The 18422-nt window shown below is 36.9% G+C and overlaps 1 protein-coding gene across 1 annotated transcript; it reads left to right on the top strand.

Moving 5' to 3' along the window:
• Positions 1-3438: 3438 nt before the first annotated feature.
• LOC141432960 (uncharacterized) lies at positions 3439-17739 on the top strand. The gene is made up of 17 exons (XM_074094797.1): positions 3439-3700; positions 4613-4722; positions 4802-5201; positions 5571-5655; positions 6231-6433; positions 7878-7962; positions 8906-8960; positions 10082-10309; positions 11489-11491; positions 11643-11924; positions 12886-13098; positions 14451-14643; positions 15312-15387; positions 15867-16072; positions 16175-16259; positions 16497-16551; positions 17492-17739. Exons 1-17 carry the CDS (start codon positions 3515-3517, stop codon positions 17730-17732), a joined length of 2706 nt encoding a protein of 901 aa, XP_073950898.1. The 5' UTR covers positions 3439-3514; the 3' UTR covers positions 17733-17739.
• Positions 17740-18422: the final 683 nt, after the last annotated feature.

Raw genomic sequence — 18422 nt, forward strand, 5'->3', positions numbered from 1 at the left:
TCCTTTTGAAGTGCGACGAAAGATAGGTAATTATTTTTTCGGTCGTTCCAATTTATTAAACTTGACAGAGTTATTGTAATTTTAACTTTTATGTTTTTACCCTTAATTATTGTTATTATTTTTAAATTTAATTTTAATTTGACATCGTAATTCTATTTTTAATTGACATTTTATTGTAATTTGCTACTATCATAATATATTATTATTTTTTGTATACAATTTCACGATCCTTTTGTGAATTTCTTATACTTTATTACCTTACATGTATTTATAATGTATTTTTTCGTAAGGAAATTAATTAATCTAATCAAATATAATCCTAAAAAAACCCTGAATTGTTAATCTCTCCCTGTAAAACAGGCGAGTCCCGCAGTCCTAATAATGCTGTAGGTGTGAATGGGTGGCGGTGATCACTTACCATCAGGTGAACCGCCTGCTCGTTTTCCAGCTGTTAAATATAAAAAAAAACAGTTAAAAAGTAACTACACGTAATTTTATCTCATTCCTATACGAATGTCACCTCACACGCAAGAGTTGACGCAACACCAATTCAAGCTAAGTGCCCGGTCTTGTATCCCAATTCCCGGGATTTATTATGGCACGATAAATTCCCGGGGCCCTTTTCTGGGCCATTAAATATCCCGAAAATCATCTTAGGGCACACCGCGGAACATATAATAAGCTTTTTTATTTTTATTTTATTGTTTCGTGGTAATCATGAACAATGAGGTTTAAATGGAGCGGCCATTTTGAATTAATAACCTGTTTGTTAACCACAATAGAAAAAAATCTTCACGAGATAGGTTCGCCTTTGTACATCTATTCAGTTTCTCACTGCAATGTGTTTTTTTGTTGTGTTTTATGTACCTCTATACGTATCATAAAAAAATGCATACCAACCTATATAAAATATCTAATACCTATAAACGAGGAATTCTTGTATAATATATTTCGGGGTTCTCGGAAACGGCCCCAACGATTTCGATGAAATTTGATTATGTACTCGTAGGGGTTTTCGGGGGTGAAAAATCGATCTAGTTTGGTCTTATCTCTGGGAAAACACTGGTTTGGTGAGCTAAGCTCGGTCGTCCAGGTACTATTTCATAATTAGGGGTTTGCTTTATTTTCATTACTCTCAGATAATTTCGTCATTCCAAGTGAGATATTGTCACTACTTTGAAAAAATCTCGTCTGCATTGGATGAGAAGCCGTAAGCTAGTTAGTGCAATAACAGATTTATTAAGAAGAAAACCCAAATATTGACCTCATTCATATGTTATAATCTTTCATAATTTTCTCCCGTATCATAAGGTTGAAGAAACTCCCTTACCAATTTCCCTTTTTCTATAGAATCATAAAACATACCCTGAATGAACAATGGGACTTGTCCCATACAATCGCAGTGTGGTCACCGAGTCCCTAATAGCGGGGGATTTACGGGCACCCTATAAATCAGTAAGGGACGGATTTAGCATACACATAAAAAGCTTATGAAGATGGACAGACGGTATTTTATTATTCATTAATGGTAATTTTATGAAATCTATAAAACGGATCGAGAAAATTCTTACGATATAAACGACTTTTATGTTACTACATTTAAGTGTCAATATTTTTACACTGTTAATAAAAAAAACTTAATCACAAATACAATCTATTCGCAGAATTAACGTTTTAAACTTTCAGGATTTTCACTATAGTTAAAATATCACAAACGGGACTTATCACGCTAAAACACACGAGTTATATTTACTGCGACGTTTCAACCACATTACAGTGGCGTAGTCACGAGTAGACTGAAGTGTAGGCTGTCAAGTCTGCCTAGCAGCGCGAGTCCTTCGAACTACCCGCTCTTGATCACAAAAGGTACCGGCACTCGTATCTCGAACTACCCGCACTTGGTCATTTTTATTTGTCACCCCATCACACCGACACACAACACTAACAAAGTCCGATCGTCCCTGCAAACATTCATCCCGGCACTTGTTGTTGTTTCTTTAAAAAAAATATGGCTCTGTCCATCGGAGGACAATTTTGCCAGTGTCTAGTAGTTTTTGCCGTTGTACGGTAAAAAAATTCTAGAAAACGAAATATGAGAGGTGATGGTGGATGAACGATGACAGCGCGAAACTCGGTTGTCAACCTGAAAGTTCATCCCGGCACTTATTTATAACATTTCTGACGCTTGTGATCGCAATCAAATGACAGATTTCGCATACCAAAACTGTCATTTGATTGCGATCGCGAGCGTCAGAAACGTAACGCAATACGGCCTCAGGATTCCACGAAGAAGAAACTTACTTATATCGTATGTTTTAGCTTAGCGTGATAAGTCCTGTTTGTGGTATTTTGACTATTCGCAAAATTAATAGGTAAACTATAATAACTGCGTCGCTAAGCGTCGCTTATATAATCTTCTTCTAATATATAAAATTCACGGGTCAAAAATATTTGTGACCAAACCTCTGCGAAATGGCTTGACCGATTTGTATGAAGAATAGGATGTAAACAATTTTTCATACTTCTACGCGGACGGAATCGCGGGCAACAGCTAGTATGTATATAATAATATAGTATGTATGTAAACTCATTATTCTACAAAAATGATTGTGCATGTGAAACACGATTGTCACGGCTTGAACTGAGAGGTGCATTCGAGTGCAAAAATATGGACTTATCTACCTTTCAAAAATATTTACAACAGAAGCTTATTACGACGTAATAAGACCGTGGTAAAATATTTTTGAGTGGTTCGAATAAAGACATATTTTTGCACTTTACTGCACCAGGCATTCAGTTTGTGCAAAGCAGAAAACAATTGCAAACACCCAACTACCACACTTGAAGCCAATTCCTGAATGAAATACAAAAAAAAGGTCGCCGCGTTAGAGCAGACCTGCCTGCCTGTAAGACCGGCCTGTTACAGTCAACGTCATAAATAAGACAAGTGATCATTTCAGTACGTTGTCGCTTTCAGTCGTTATACAATTTCCTATGGCTTTTCAAACATGACGTTAAACTGACAAGGTACGAAATTTATCACTTATTTATGACGTTGACCGTACCACGAAACTCAGTTCGCACGGTGATAAGTGACGCCTATCATACAGTATTTTCTGAAACGAAGTCATAATACTTATAGGTAGTGCAGCGAGAGTTGAAGTGAATGATTACACATTACACACACAGCTATAAGAAGAACTGATTGCATAGAAGGAAAATGAACTAAAATATGAGTAAATGTCAAAATCCCGCTGTCATTACATGATATGTTCTTGTGTGCGTAACCTCAACTCTGGTGGCACTACCTCTATCTCGGCGAATAGATTTTACGCTTATCATCCGTCTATTCTTGTCTGTGATCTCTTTGGTTCAATCTCAACTTCAACATTTTTTTCAACCATAGAGTTTATGACATTGTCATGACAAACACGGGACTTCAAATTCTTCTGTCACTTTTTTTGCAGAAATGGAGCCGCTTTTAAATTGATAGCTATTACATCAAATATCAAATATGAATGCAAAAATACTCGCAATTGTTTTGATTTTAACAACAAATTTCAAAATATGCCAGAGTAGGAATTATAAGAACTTCGCTCTTATCAAGTTAGTGCCGCAAAACAGTGAGGATATGAAATTTCTGCAGAACCTGGATACACAAAGATACATAGATATACTGTTTTGGAAAAGACCGTATAAGGTATTTACAAACATATACAATAATCAACAATATTATGCCAAAGACCTCAATGAGAGCTTTTATGATTAAACCGCCGTAAGCTCGATCCGCATTAGATACAACCTTGTCTCAGTATGCCCTTCAATGTACAGTCACTACAACATAAATATAGTAGGACCCACCTTATAGTAGGATCGAGTAACTATACTTGGTTTGGATATGTATTTAACTAAATGTAAACAAAGGTACATTCAAGGATTTTAAACATTTTACTTATCTATCATCGTAATACAAACTAGACTAGTGTATTTCAATACAGAAATGTAAATGTTTAGATAGTTTAATGGGGGAATTTCAATATTAAAGACACCAATTGACGTTGTTTTGTTTACGTTTAGTTAAATACTTATCCAAACCAAGTATAGCAAGTATAGCGTCTGCGGGGTAAGAGGTCCGCGGAGATGGGAATGGGTACTCAAGTAGACAGTTATGCCGAGTTAAATCTCGAGATACCTAAAGTTTCTATCGGTATATTATACTAAATAATTTTGCAAGTAAATTTGCAATAATAAGACAGTATCTAGACATAAACAACGTTGAATATCTTAATGTGAGAAACATTATTAAATATTTGCATTTCAATATTTATTCAATGATATGTATTCAAAAAAACCCTAGCTACTGTATCAGATTTTTTTCATGTCTGCCGAGATAAATAAGTAAATAAAGTGGAACAGACAGATAAAGTAATTTTTAGACTAACGTTACAGTATATAAATAATTAGGCGTTTATTGTGATAAATAAGTTTGTACTGCGGGACAAACAAATCTTAGAACGAGTTGCAATTTGACATTTTAATGAATTAACAGTTTTGTTAATTTATTTTGTTCTCATTAGTTTTCGACTAACTTTGATTTTAATTGTCTCCTCAGGTTAATTCTGAGGTTCAATTGCTTGTAAGTCCAGTGGATTATGATATTTTCAAAGAAAGGGCAAGTCATTATAAAGTAAAGTTTATAGTACAGTCAGAAGATATTCAACAGTAAGTTTTGCAGCGTGAAACCAATTATTATGCAGAAAAAGGAATGCTCAATAAGCCCGGCTAATATTTATTTTTCCAGATCATTTGACAAGCAGAAGGTTGGAGCATACCATGCTTTACGAGTCGACACATTCAATTTGAACGAGTTTCATACTTTGGACAACATTAACAACTGGATGGCTGACATGGCCCATCATAACAGTAAATTCGTTCATCGTGAAGTCATAGGAAAAACAGTAGAAAACAGAGATATTTATGCATTCTCTGTTAACAAAAACCAGGCTAAAACCAAAGTTATAGTGGAAAGTGGAATTCATGGGCACGAATGGATGACTGTGGCGTTTGCTACGTATTTTTTTAATGAGTTAATCCATTGTGATTCGTCTAAAAATCCTGTAGCTAAACACTTAGCGTACAATTATCATTGGCTGTTGGTTCCTGTTGCAAATCCTGATGGATATGACTATACCCATAAGAAGGTAAGTTAGGATATCATGCTCTTGGTATTTTATTAGACCGTTACGCACTAGAACCATCTCTGTTCTGTCATATGCAAATTTTTGTGTTGGTTGTTACTACGGGCTGCCCTCTAAATACACTGAAGAGCAAATATCACTAGCATAAAATGTTATCTCAAAAACTAATGCATCTACTAATTCTTGGACATAAATTATAGGTGCGTTAATTTCATGTAAAAGTTATAATTTATTATAAGTGCATTTAAAAAAATATCATTCATTACAAAATCAATAGCAAAGTTAAGGGAAACAAAGGGATTTTCTTTTGATTCCCAACTACTCGTATAAACTTTTAAATCGAACACATTATTAAATCGTTTTTTTATCTAGGATCGCTTATGGAGAAAGAGTAGAAGAAATCTGGGCACAGCGTATGGTGTTGATTTGAACAGAAATTTTGATCACAGTTTTGGCAGTAAGTCGAGCAACATTTTTTCCTTGTATTATTTATGTATTTTTAACAAAAGATAACAGTAATGTACCTGATAACCTGATTGTTTAAAATAAAACGTAAAAAAATAGTCATTGATTTTTTCTGTACGAACTACCTATGCTTCTATATACTTCCAAAATTATTTTTTAAATTGATTCACATAAAATAATACAAAATTATTACGCAAATATTGAACAACTTTAAAGTGCGGTCAAACCGCTGCTTAAAAAACGGTGACGGTACGGAATCGCAGTGACGCATCGTATGCGCACCGTTCTTTTTTGCATGCTTTCCACACCGCTGCTTAAAATACGCAAACGGTGCGGAATCGCAGTGACGTACCGTAAACGTCACGACTTTTGTTCGGTATAGACCTGAAGTTTACGACACGTCACTGCGATTCCATATTTTAAGCAGCGGTGTGTACAGCATGCGATAAAAACGGTGCGCGTACGGTGCGTCACTGCGATTCCGTGCCGTCACCGTTTTTTAAGCAACGGTTTGGTCGCACCTTTATAATGAAAAGGTGTCATCATTTCATTATTTTTTTGTTTCAGAATTTGACACTAATAAAGATCCGCAACACGATAACTATTGCGGACAAATGCCTTTTTCAGAGCCTGAAACGAAAGCCTTAGCCAATTTCATTGAGTACCATAGGAGCAAGCTCAAGTATTATTTTGCTTTACACTCCTATGGGCAGAGCATTGTAATTCCATACGAAGACAGAATACAGCATATTGAAAATTTTAGCGAAATGGTAATAACCTAACCAACGAAAAGTTGGAAAACCCCCGACTTTGTCACTTCAAAGCTCAATATCTCAAAAACGGTTGAACGGATTTTGATAAAACATGTCTAAGAACCGTTCACCCGTTTAAGAGCTGCGGTGCCACAGACAGACACACATAATGGTCAAACTTATAACACCCCTCTTTTTGCGTCGGGGGTTAATGAGTTGAGCGGGATATATATATAAATTAAGTGTTTCTATTGGTTCATGACAAACATATTTCTCGCAACACATCCTCGCACATCTCTGATGGAAACGTTTTCACTGTTTGTTGATTTTGGAATCGAAAAAAACTTTTTCGTGACACTTGCTGGTAAACAGTGTCGTAACATGCAGACTACCTTGGTTGCAACCCCCCAAATAAAACCCTCGACTTTTCTTGTCATGAAGCCCAAGGTCGGTAAATGAGTCATTACATGCACTTGACACCAATTGACCTAGTCCCAAACTAATTGTACTATGGATACTAGGCTAAACATACTTATATGATAAATACATACGCCCGAGAACAAACATTTGTGTTATTCACACAATATCTGCCCGGCTGGGATTCGAACCCAGGACCTCAAGCTTCGTAGTCAGGTTCTCTAACCACTTAGCCATCCGGTCGTCCGGTCGCATTGCGCGTACTAATACTGCTGCTACTGCACGACCTGCAAAAGGGCCTGCGCACGCGCGGCAGGCATATGCTGCGGAGGGGGAGGGCGGCGGGGTACGGTCAAGGAGTTTAATTCATAAGCCACCATGGAACCATTTCACAGTAAACGTCAAAGTGACATCGCATTAATTAACAAGGAAAGTCGTTATGACTTTTCCTTTGAAAAGGTGCCATGGTGGTCTATAAATTAAATTCCTTGACTGTACTAGCGCTGCCAAGAGCGCAGCCAGCGGTATCAGCAATTTTTGTAAAAACGATAGTTTTTCTTTTACAAATATACAATTTTACTCGCAAATGTGATGAAAATCATTGTATGAAGAAGCGACAATTAAAAAGAAAAGAAAACCTAACCTAACAACAACAAAACAACAAAATTAAAAAGAAACCAATAATTTATTTCAAATTTAAAAAGATATTTACAATGTTATAAAAAAATGAAGTGTGATGACTCATTTAAGTCCTCAGTCTTCGACTTCGGGCTTCTGATAGAATCTCGTTCGTAATTCCTTATTTATCGCCCTTAAGACACAATGTACTATTCTAACTTTCTTTCAAAATAATTAAGAAATTGGTGCAAACATTTAAAAATCCCTTTCGTATTTACTGAACGTCGAATTAAATCCTACGCAGAATAAGATCGATGGCAATAAAAAAATACCTTTCGATGGCAATAAAAAATACCTTTAATAGATTTTATCTCATGTTTATGAAAAAAATATACTTTGATGATGGAATGTTCGTTTACGTTCACAGGAAAATTACGCCAGGCAAGCTATATACAAAATTTACAAAACGAGAGGAATCAAATACAGAACTGGCACGATATATGATACGACGGGTGAGTTGGACTGAAATTAATATTATGAATGTATGGGCTTTCAGTAAAATTATTACTTTGAAATGATTTTATTCAATCAGATCTGATTACTTCAAATTGTGTGATATTTTATTGATTGTATATTTGGTTTCATTTTCGCTCATGGCACGAGGGTAAATGCGAAGTAAAGCATTGGATTTGATTATGTTGAGCAAACTATTATATTTTTAAATAGTATTAGAGATTTTTCACGGAATTTAGACCACAATCATCTTTAATAAGCTGCTGTTATTTGTCAAACCTATGAACGGCATGATGATGGGTAGATTGTGGCATAAGAGATCGGAATTTCCAATTATGAATGAGATGCAAACAAAACAAAATATCGCAAAAGCAAGATGGCCTAGAAGCAGCATAATAATCTCAAAAGATCAGCAAATTTCTAGATGTCTAAAACAATTAAATTAAAATGCTTCTGGCGCTTCGCCCGTCGCTGCTGCGTCAAGCTAGTTGTGCTCTGAGGCTCGCGTGCTCCAGGGTAAATTCTTCCTAACCACCCCTCGCTTCGCTCGTTGTCGTACCTAAGGAATACCTAATTAATAATATTATTTAGAAGTCTTGCTTTCTTAGACATTTTGCTTGGTAGTCGTTTTAGCAATTAGACCATTTGCTTAAGCGGCATTCAATTACTTAGACGTTGTACGTTGTAGGCATAATATTTAGATATCTTGCTTTATAGGAAACTTCCTCAAAACCCGTTATCCCTGCAAGCTGCGGCAAAACACAAGAAACTAGCACATTTTTATTTAATCGTCATCCATAATTGTCAAATCGGAGAAAAAGTTTTCAATTTGTTTTTCAAGCATGCCATGTGTCAAATATAAATTATTTTTCGTTATTAGCTCGCTCGTACTATGCCCAATACAGTACAAAAGATTATCAAGCAAACAATGTCATATTTCAGGTACTCGAGTATCGGGAACCAGTACAAGTTGGGTAAAGAAAAAATACCGGATTCCGTAAGTTTTTTTCCTTACATCTTATTTTGCTGTAGTTTTTTGTTCTTGGGCACCAAAAACACAGCTCTACAGTTTTAAATACTAAAATAGAAAAGAAAGAAAGAAAAAAAACATTATTTTATTTAACGCCATAAAAACATCACAATCAACATAACAATATTACATTTGCAGGTGGTAGGACCTTGTGCATGGTCCGCCCGAATTGCTACCACCATCTTGCTCGCTAATCCTGCCGTGAAGCAGCAAAGCTTGCATTGTTGTGTTTCGGCGTGGAGAGTAAGACAGCTGGTGAAATTATTGGCACTTGAGGTATCCCATCTTAGATCTCTAGGTTGGCAACCCATCTGCAATCCCCCTGGTGTTGAAGGTGTCTATGGGCGGTGGTGATCTCTTACCATCAGGAGACCGACTTGCTCGTTTGCCATCCAGTCGAATAAAAAAATAATACCAAGACAAGACATACATGACGCTAAACAGGCAAAAATAAAAATGGTGTTCAATGCCACTATATGTTAAAGGAATAAAGAAGGACATGGTTTTTTTATCTTGTACTATTTGGACTACTTGCCTAGAAAATTAAAGGGAAGAGCTTACTGCCCAGATGCGGGACACTACAACCAGATAAAGATTGGGCGCCTGACACACATTAAATACCGATTATATATTATACGACGGAAAACCATTATAAATTAAGCTTATTTCGTTACTAAACAGTTTAGTTTACCTTTAATAGAAATATACCTGTGTTTTTGTTTTTAAATCATCAGGTATGTAGCATATTGTTTTTAAATAACCATTTTAATAGTAATTTTCATTATTCATAGGTATTTGCAAAGTATACTTTTGGCGGTGACTTAAAACAATTCAACTGCACACGATTGAACTGTTTAAGCCGGTGTTGCCATAAAATTGAATATATTTTTTTATTTTATTTTAAGTTAGTTTTTAGATAAGGTCTTCACTGAAAAACAGCGCCACGGCTTGCCGTGGCATTATGCTGAGTGGGGACCTGTTTAGCGTCATGTATGTCTTTATTTGTTCTATGTTTGTTTTAAGGCGTTAAATAAATGTATTTTCTTTCTTTCTTCTTTCTTTCTTTCTAATCGTTCGATTGCTTGTAGTTACGTGTATTCCTTGCATTTGAGAGACAATGGCACCTATGGCCATGCAGTGCCTTCTGACCAGATCCACGCCACTTGCCAAGAGACTATGCTAATAATAATGGATCTAATGACTTCGAAGCCAAGATACGTCAGGTCGCTATACGGGTCGGCAACTAGAGGAAGCCTCAGCAAATTTCTTGCGATTCTAGCAATGTTTGTGTTGTTTCATTTCAATAAAATGTTTTGGTGAGAATTAAAGTGAAATTTTATTTTTCTGAATTAGGTATGACATATTCATTTGCAGACGATTCCTTTGGCATTGATGAAAAATTTTCTTACCTTTTCGTACTTTCGGTAGACCAAGGACATGATTCCACTTTTTAGGGTTTCGTAGCCTAAATGGCATAAACGGAAGCCTTATAGTTTCACTATGTCTGTCTGTCTGTCCCTCCGCGGCTTTGCTCAAGGACTATAAATGCTAGAAAGCTGTAATTTTGCACGCATATATATGTAAACTATGCCGACAAAATGGTACAATAAAAAATAAAAATAAAATTGAGTACCTACCTCCCATAGACGTATAGAGGGGGTTTTTTTTTTTCTCTCATCCAACCTTGTAGTGTGGGGTGTCGTTGGATAGGGCCTTTAAAAACCATTAGGGGGTTGCTAGAAGGATTATTCGATTTAGTGATTTTTTTGCAAAATATTCAACTTAAAAGTGCAAATTTTCACTAAAATCGAGCGTCCCCCTCCCCTCTAAAATCTAAACCGGTGGGTGGAAAAATTTGAAAAAATTCATGATGGTAGTAAGTGTATCAAACTTACAAGGAAAACTATAACGGTTAAGTTTTTTTGAGAATTATTAGTAGTTTAAGAGTAAATAGCAGCCTAAGGTATAAAATATACCTAAACTTGGAATATTCCGTGCAAAATACGAAATCCTTAGCAAAATATTACTTAATTTTTTCGTAATGGCTACGGAACACAATTTCTGGCGTGTCCAACACGCTCTTGGCCGGTTTTTGTAAATTAACTTATTTTTCGATTTCCAGATTAGATATTGCCCTTGTCTATCGAAGGTATGTTTTGTTGTAGAACAATTTTTTATCTCTTTAGTATGCTATTTTGGAGTGATATTATGATTCCGAAATCTAGTTCCCAGGTCGCCTATAAATTTAATTAATAGGTAACATAAAAAATAATAACGAATGAAGACTCAACTTCAATTTAAATCTTAAATCTTGTTTTAAGATAAGAAAAAACTTGCTTTAAATGATATCTATCGTAGATAAGATAAAAAATAACAATGACAGGCAATTCATAGAATTTGGACCTTTGATTCAAACAATTACATTCACTATTTTATGTGTATAATAATATGTCTGTTGAGTGACATATTTTGATTTTTTGCCACTGTACGTACAGCAAGTAACACCCGTAAAACATTATTTCAGACATTTTTAACTTCAGTAGGCCATGGTTTGTCTTTAAAATATTGTCAATCGATCAATAATACAATATTTTATATTTCATTTTACAACTTTGATTACACCAATGCTTTTATGAAATAACGTGTTAGAATCATGCACCTTAACATTTTTGCAATCATTATTTCTATCAACTTCTGTGTTGGTAAAAGGTATGATAAATACCCTCTTTTACGTGCATTACCTAGCAGTCTTGACCATTTAGAGTTCTTCAAGAATGTCAGCGATATCTATGATATCAATTACTGGCAAGAACCAGGACTTGTGAACATGCATGTGTTGTTCACCATAAACCCTCTCGATAGTTACAAATTTGTAAAAGAAGCTGACAGCAGAGGCATTAATTTGACGACAGTCATGAAGGACGTCCAAAGGTAAATAACTTTATCCTAGTTTTGATAAAAATTAAGATAGATAGTGTTGTATAATAGAACATCCGTGCTAAATTTTGTCTCTTAGTTGAGTTAGCACTTGAGTTTTAAAAAATTTCAGGCATATATTGCATTTTGGTGTGGTAGAGCCTTACTGTAACCACTTGCTGGCTGCAGTGCGAATGGGCCGGCTTGACCGGGTTAGTACCACACTCCCACAGAATACCGGCGTGAAAGAGTAGTTTTGCTACTGTGTTTCGTACGGTGAGTGGGAGATCCGGAGGCCAAACTCTCCTCCCCCCTCCTCCCTCCCCTTTAGCCCCCTTTTAGGCCGGCAACGCCCCCGCAATCCTAATAATGCTTTAGGTGTCCATGGGCGGCGGTGATCCCTTACCATCAGGTGAAAAAATATATACATCACAAACTTCTTGGAATATAGAGACAGAAAGTAACTTATATTTTCAAAACCAAGTAATTAAGGTGTAGCGTCCAGATAAACCATTACCCCCCTAGCCGCAGTCGGTTCCATAGTGTCGAAACATCTGCACACCGGCGCGTGGAAGTACGCGGTGTATTCAAAATTATTTGAATTGCCCAGAAGGCCAGTCGAGAAGCGGAGCGACATTCCTTCCGACGACGCGGTCCTGAACAGAGCTATATCCATTACGCGAAACTCATAACCTTCCGTTTTCCTAGTTTAATATTTCATTGTAAATACTTTCCTTTTTGATATTCTTTATTATACGTTCGTGTGCCCCTAAATTCCTTTTCATTTAATCATCGAAGCCTCAGGAGGCGCACCTACAAAGGTGTCAAATTTTACCCAATTCCTCGATAGTTTTAACGTAAAAGACTAACAAACATACATAGGTATATTCACAAGTTTTCAGATTTATAATATTAGTGGAATATCCCGTATGTTGGCGTTTTTTTATATTATCACAAACATTAATAATTTTTTTAGAGCCTTTGACAATCAGACGGTCAAAACGTACATAAGGCGTAACATGGACTCGTTTGACTGGCGCAACTTCTTCAGCGCATCAGACATGTATGACTGGCTCAGAGACTTGCAAAGGCGGCACCCGAAAGAGATTGAATTGTTTAGTATCGGCGAGAGCTTTGAAAAAAGGGAAATTATCGGAGTTAAAGTTGCTTTGAAGGGATCCAAGTTAAGGTAATGGTTTTTTTTCATAAGTATTTTTTGATTCTGGGGTAAAAAAACCGGGCAAGTGCGGGTCGGAATCGCGCACCGAGGGTTCCGTATACATTTATAGGTATGTAAGTAAACGGGAATCGTGTCTTGAAGATTATTTCTCGCTTTTTCCGTGTATGCAGAGCCCTACTATTAAGCAAAATGTACGCAGTGTGAGGTCAGATTATATTGGTCATTGATATTTACAGACAGACTTAAAAAATTAAGATTTTCAGACTTTTCTAGTTGGTTTTGTTATAATAGCTACTTTCATACCAAATTTCAAGATTCTGAGTTCACGGGAAGTACCCTGTAGGTTTTCATTCCCTCGCGAGTTTCGAAAATTTGCGGAAATTTGCAGCATAAACGGCTGCATCTTTTGATTGCGTTGGCTTAAAAGTTTGATTTTTTCACAGCTCCAAGGGACAGTAGACCTCAGTATTTGATATAATTTTCAGCTTGATTCCACGCGTTCTTGAGAAAAAGAGACAGACAGACAGACAGACGGACAAAACGTGATCCTACATTGTAGGATCGTCCTTGTCAAGGGCTCCGTTTTTTTCCTTTTGAGGTACGGAACCCTAAAAAGTGTCAGAAAAAGGGCACAGTGAGTGTGTACGTACATAATCTTCATCATCTGTTAATTCTTCTATCAAAATTTGTTTTTGTGTGCGCTTCCTACTGATTTGTTTGAAGTCAGTGCCTCAACACGAGTTAGGGCGACGCTTAGCAGGAGCGAGCAGGGCTTGGAAACCTCTAACTACTTACCTTCGGATTAGTAAATCAATTGTCATACTTACTTAATTATTAAAATTATTAAAGCTGTGCTTTCTACTCCTTTTTTCAAAATTTTATTTAGTTTCACCTGTCCCGTTGTTTGTCTGTATCTGTCTGTCTGTAATCAAATCTTGCAAGTTATATTTAACCAACTTTCAGTTGTCAGATTGACTTGAAATCTGGAATACTTATGTAAATTACGTGACAATACAATAATCTAGTAGTGACATCCTGGTAGTCCAGCCAGTATCGTCTCCGCAGGACGGAACTCTTCAACAGTTAATAGCATCGACTTGAAATTTGGTATGCAAATGTAGTTTGGGTGACAATGCAAGTACAGTTAACAAAAAGTACAATCTGAAAAAAAAGCTTGTGTTAAAAATGATTTTTTATGGTTAGGTTATTTGTACTCATATTTTAAACTCATCACAATTTTTCACTTCTTTCGAATGCTGCTTTTAACACATATGATTTTGAACCCCTCTTCTAATCCCCCAAATCTTTCATGACTTCCAATTCTTAGTAAGCAGGCTAAAATGAGGATTATGATATTTTAGATCCAAAGTCTTAATTGAAGGAGGCATACACGCAAGGGAATGGATATCACCAGCGTTTGTCACTTACTTCATAAATGAAATCGTAAAAGCACCAGAATCCAAAAATAAAGAATTGAAACGTATTGCTCTAACATACGAGTGGTATTTTATTCCAGTGCTTAACCCAGATGGATACGAATATACAATGACAGAAGTAAGTAGTATACTCGGCGGTACCAACATTGGTCAACGTCCACATCTTCATTTCCAACATCGTTTTTCTAAAACACTTAGATATTCTTTTAAGCGTCCTTTTCTCATATCAGCCGTAGGTCGTCCACTGTTGGACAAAGCTTCCCTCTCGGACTTCCAGTTGCTTTGGTTAGAAGCGGCCTACATCCACCGTGAACCCGTTGTTTTAGTCAAATGCTTGCCGTTCTACGGTCTCCATGTGGGAACTTTTCAGCCTCAACAGCATTCTGTTCTCCGTGCTATATGACCTGCCCATTACCATTTCATCAGCATCATCATCATCATCATCAGCCTACAGCAGTCCACTGCTGGACATAGGCCTCTTCCATGGCGCGCCACAACATTCTGTCTTCAGCCCCTCGCATTCATCCGCCGCCAGCGACCCTCTTAAGGTCGTCCGTCCACCGTGCCTCAGGACTACGACTTCAATGAGCTAATTTGCTTGGCTATCTCGGTGACTATCATTCTTCATCGTATCTTCTTATTCTTCCCGATCCCGTAGAGAAACCCTGAGTATAGCCCTCGCCATAGCTCGCTGAGCAACTCTTTGCAATAGATACTTAGTAATTATTATTATTTCAAAACAATTATTTAAAGGTGTTAAATTCCAAAATGATTTAAATGTTGCAGGATCGTTTATGGAGAAAGAATCGTCGCGATGGTTATGGCGTCGATCTGAATAGGAATTTTGGAGCTGCTTTCGGAAGTGAGTTGAGAATTAATACATGCCTTAGAAATAGCAAACAATGAAGAAAAATATTATTGCGAACACAGTTAAAAACAAATTTAAATTAATTATAAAATACAACAGAATGAAACTTAGTTCGTTGAAAGTAAATTGAATTAAGCTGAATTTTTAAAGGGCAATCACACGTAGGACGGCAGCGGGTCGGGAGCAGGTCGAGTCGAGAGTGCGGCGGGCCTATTTACGTAGCGCGCACGCCCCGCCCCGCGCCCGCCGTTGGTGTGATGTTGTTCATATACAGCCACGTAACAGGCCCGTTGTAATCCCGACCCGACCCGCGCTCCCGTTCTGTGTGTGTTTTGCACTTTGCTCGTAGCATTGTGTTAAGAAAGTAATTTGATTGCCACTGATTCAAGTAGATATTAGGCGTGTATAATAGTTCTAGGCAGGCTACGTATTTAGAGTTACCTCACTGGCAATGGTTTTTTATTACTTTCTAGCTGTCGGAGTTTCGAGAAATAAAACTTCGGCTCAGACCTTTTGTGGCCCTCAAGCGTTCTCCGAGCCAGAAAGTATAGCAATGGCCCAATTCGTTCGAGGTCTCAAGAACCAACTGGAGTACTTCATATCTTTTCATTCTTTCGGGCAACTATTCATAATTCCTTATGCATTCTCTACGAAACATGCCGAGAATTTTGATGAAATGGTAAGATGCAATATATTTTAATTTAACAGCTGCTTAAATCCTGCAAAACTATCATGAAATCAGGTAAATACGTAATTTTTAATTTATTTCTTTCAATTTCAGAAATCAATCGGCGATGCGACTGCCAAAAAAATTAAAAAACGTTATGGGCACAAATACATGGTGGGGACTGCGTTTGATACTGTTGGTAAGAATAATGACTTGACGAATGACTTTTGTATAAAATTGACAGATCTGACCTGAAGATTTTCGTTGTTAATTAACGCGATGTCATTATGACGTTCACTGTGAAATGGTTCCGTGGTGGGACAGGGATTAAAGTCCCCTGACTGTACCTATAGCACGATGTGATGGGAAAACAAATTATCTTTTTTGCTGGAATCCAGACAAAAGGCACCAAAGATATAAAATTGACGGGTTTCAGGTTATATGGCTTCAGGAGCGAGCACATGCTGGGTCAAAAAAGCTATTGGAGTACCGTGAGTATTACTGAATGTATCATGTACAGTTGTCATGTTCATACAAGAGCATTAATTATACAGTTTAACAAGGCGTCAAAAATATTTTTATACGCCTTTATCATTATGACACTGACCATAAGGTCGATGTTAATTATGTATTTGATGTTATGGCTGTATAAATATTTATGCCTTCGACTGTACTTAAGATACACATGAATGCACTGACTTACAACCTCTTTTCTTAAATAGTTTCGAAACTCTTTTTCTAAAAATTGTAAAAACATATGTATTTGAGATTCTCACAATATTTTATATGCCACATAATATAGTTTGCAAATAAGGGAAAAAATTATAAAAACTCTAATTTAACCCTTATAAAATTACATGTTTGAAATTCATAAACTAGGTTTACTTAAGTTATGTTGCACGTTCGTCTTTATGTATGTCGCTTACATGATTATGTGTACCAATTTTTAACTCGTTCCCTGCAGTAGATTCGAATAAAAATTACTGCGATATATAAACGGAAGGACAGACAGACAAACAGACATACAGATACACGAGTGATGCTATATATAAAAGTTACCTTTTCTTGTTTTGAGGTAAGTACATTGCCCAAAAAAAGTTGATTATGAGGTTTAGTAAAGCAAACTGTGCAACTGAAACCGGACACAATCAATACACGAAACGTGTCGAGGTTATGTCTCTGACTAAAGCGTAAAACACACAAGGCGGCAGCGTCTCAGGAGCGGGGCGGGGCGGGAGTGCGGCGGGCCCATTTTGCGTTGCCGTGTCTGAACAACATCACACAGACGGCGGGCGCGCACGACCCGCTCCGCGCCCGCCGTCGGTGAGTTTATATAAATACTGCCACGTAAATAGGCCCGCCGCACTTCCAGCCCAATCCACTGCCGTCGTATGTATGGTTTACGCTTAAATATGGCTTCACTTTTCTTAGATACGTAGCAACCATGGAGCTTCCTGACCAAGGAGACTTTGGCTTCGCTCTGCCGCCTGACCAGATCCTGCCGACATGCCAGGAAACCATGGACGGTATGGTGGAACTCTTCAAGCCACGGACTCCAAAGTTTATTAAGCTTAGGGGTGAAGATGATAATGATGCCAGCGAAAAGAATGTACTCAACGTATCAATTATCTTATTTTATTCTTTGATATTTTTTGTTATTTATTTTGAATAAAATTAGACCTGATGATGAAAGATATTTTATTTGGTGTATGCCATACAAGTACATCCAATTGTTAAAATAAAGGTTTAGGTAAGGTTCGTTGGAAACACAGAAATAATATCGATATTATTTTTGTGGTTGGAGACGATGTGGAGGGAGTTTTTTAAATATTTTCTGACTAAATCGTCAACATTTTAAGCAGCATTTCCGAAAGATAAAATTGAAATGCTTGTTATTTTATTATACAAAATAGTTAACGCTAGGATAACAGGGCAGCTTACGATTGGTTTTTGGAGTATTTTTGTATTTTTTATTTCAACTCCAAATTTTGTTACTTTTACGGTCATCCCGTAGATAATGGATTTTGTCCAGTAGTGGTTTAGAGGTATAGCACGCAGCACGGAATGCTGAGGACCTGGGTTCGATTCCCAGCGCTGGTCTCTTTTTCTGGTTTTTCTGTGCATCTACGTTTCAGTTTGTATTTTCGAACAAGGCAAGCTGTCTGCGAGGTTCTGAGAGCGGTTTGTTAAATGCATATACCTACTTTGATATCATACCTCTACCTGTGGGTAAAGGTACATGTGGTCGTTTTGAGAAGTGGCCATTACGTGACGAAAGGCTAAATTACATGGAGCAAAAAACGCATAGACAAATAATAATAAAAAAACAATCCAAGATCTTAAGAGCGTTTTCACATTATCC

This window comes from Choristoneura fumiferana, chromosome 11 (assembly GCF_025370935.1).
Source record: "Choristoneura fumiferana chromosome 11, NRCan_CFum_1, whole genome shotgun sequence".
NCBI lineage: Eukaryota > Metazoa > Arthropoda > Insecta > Lepidoptera > Tortricidae > Choristoneura > Choristoneura fumiferana.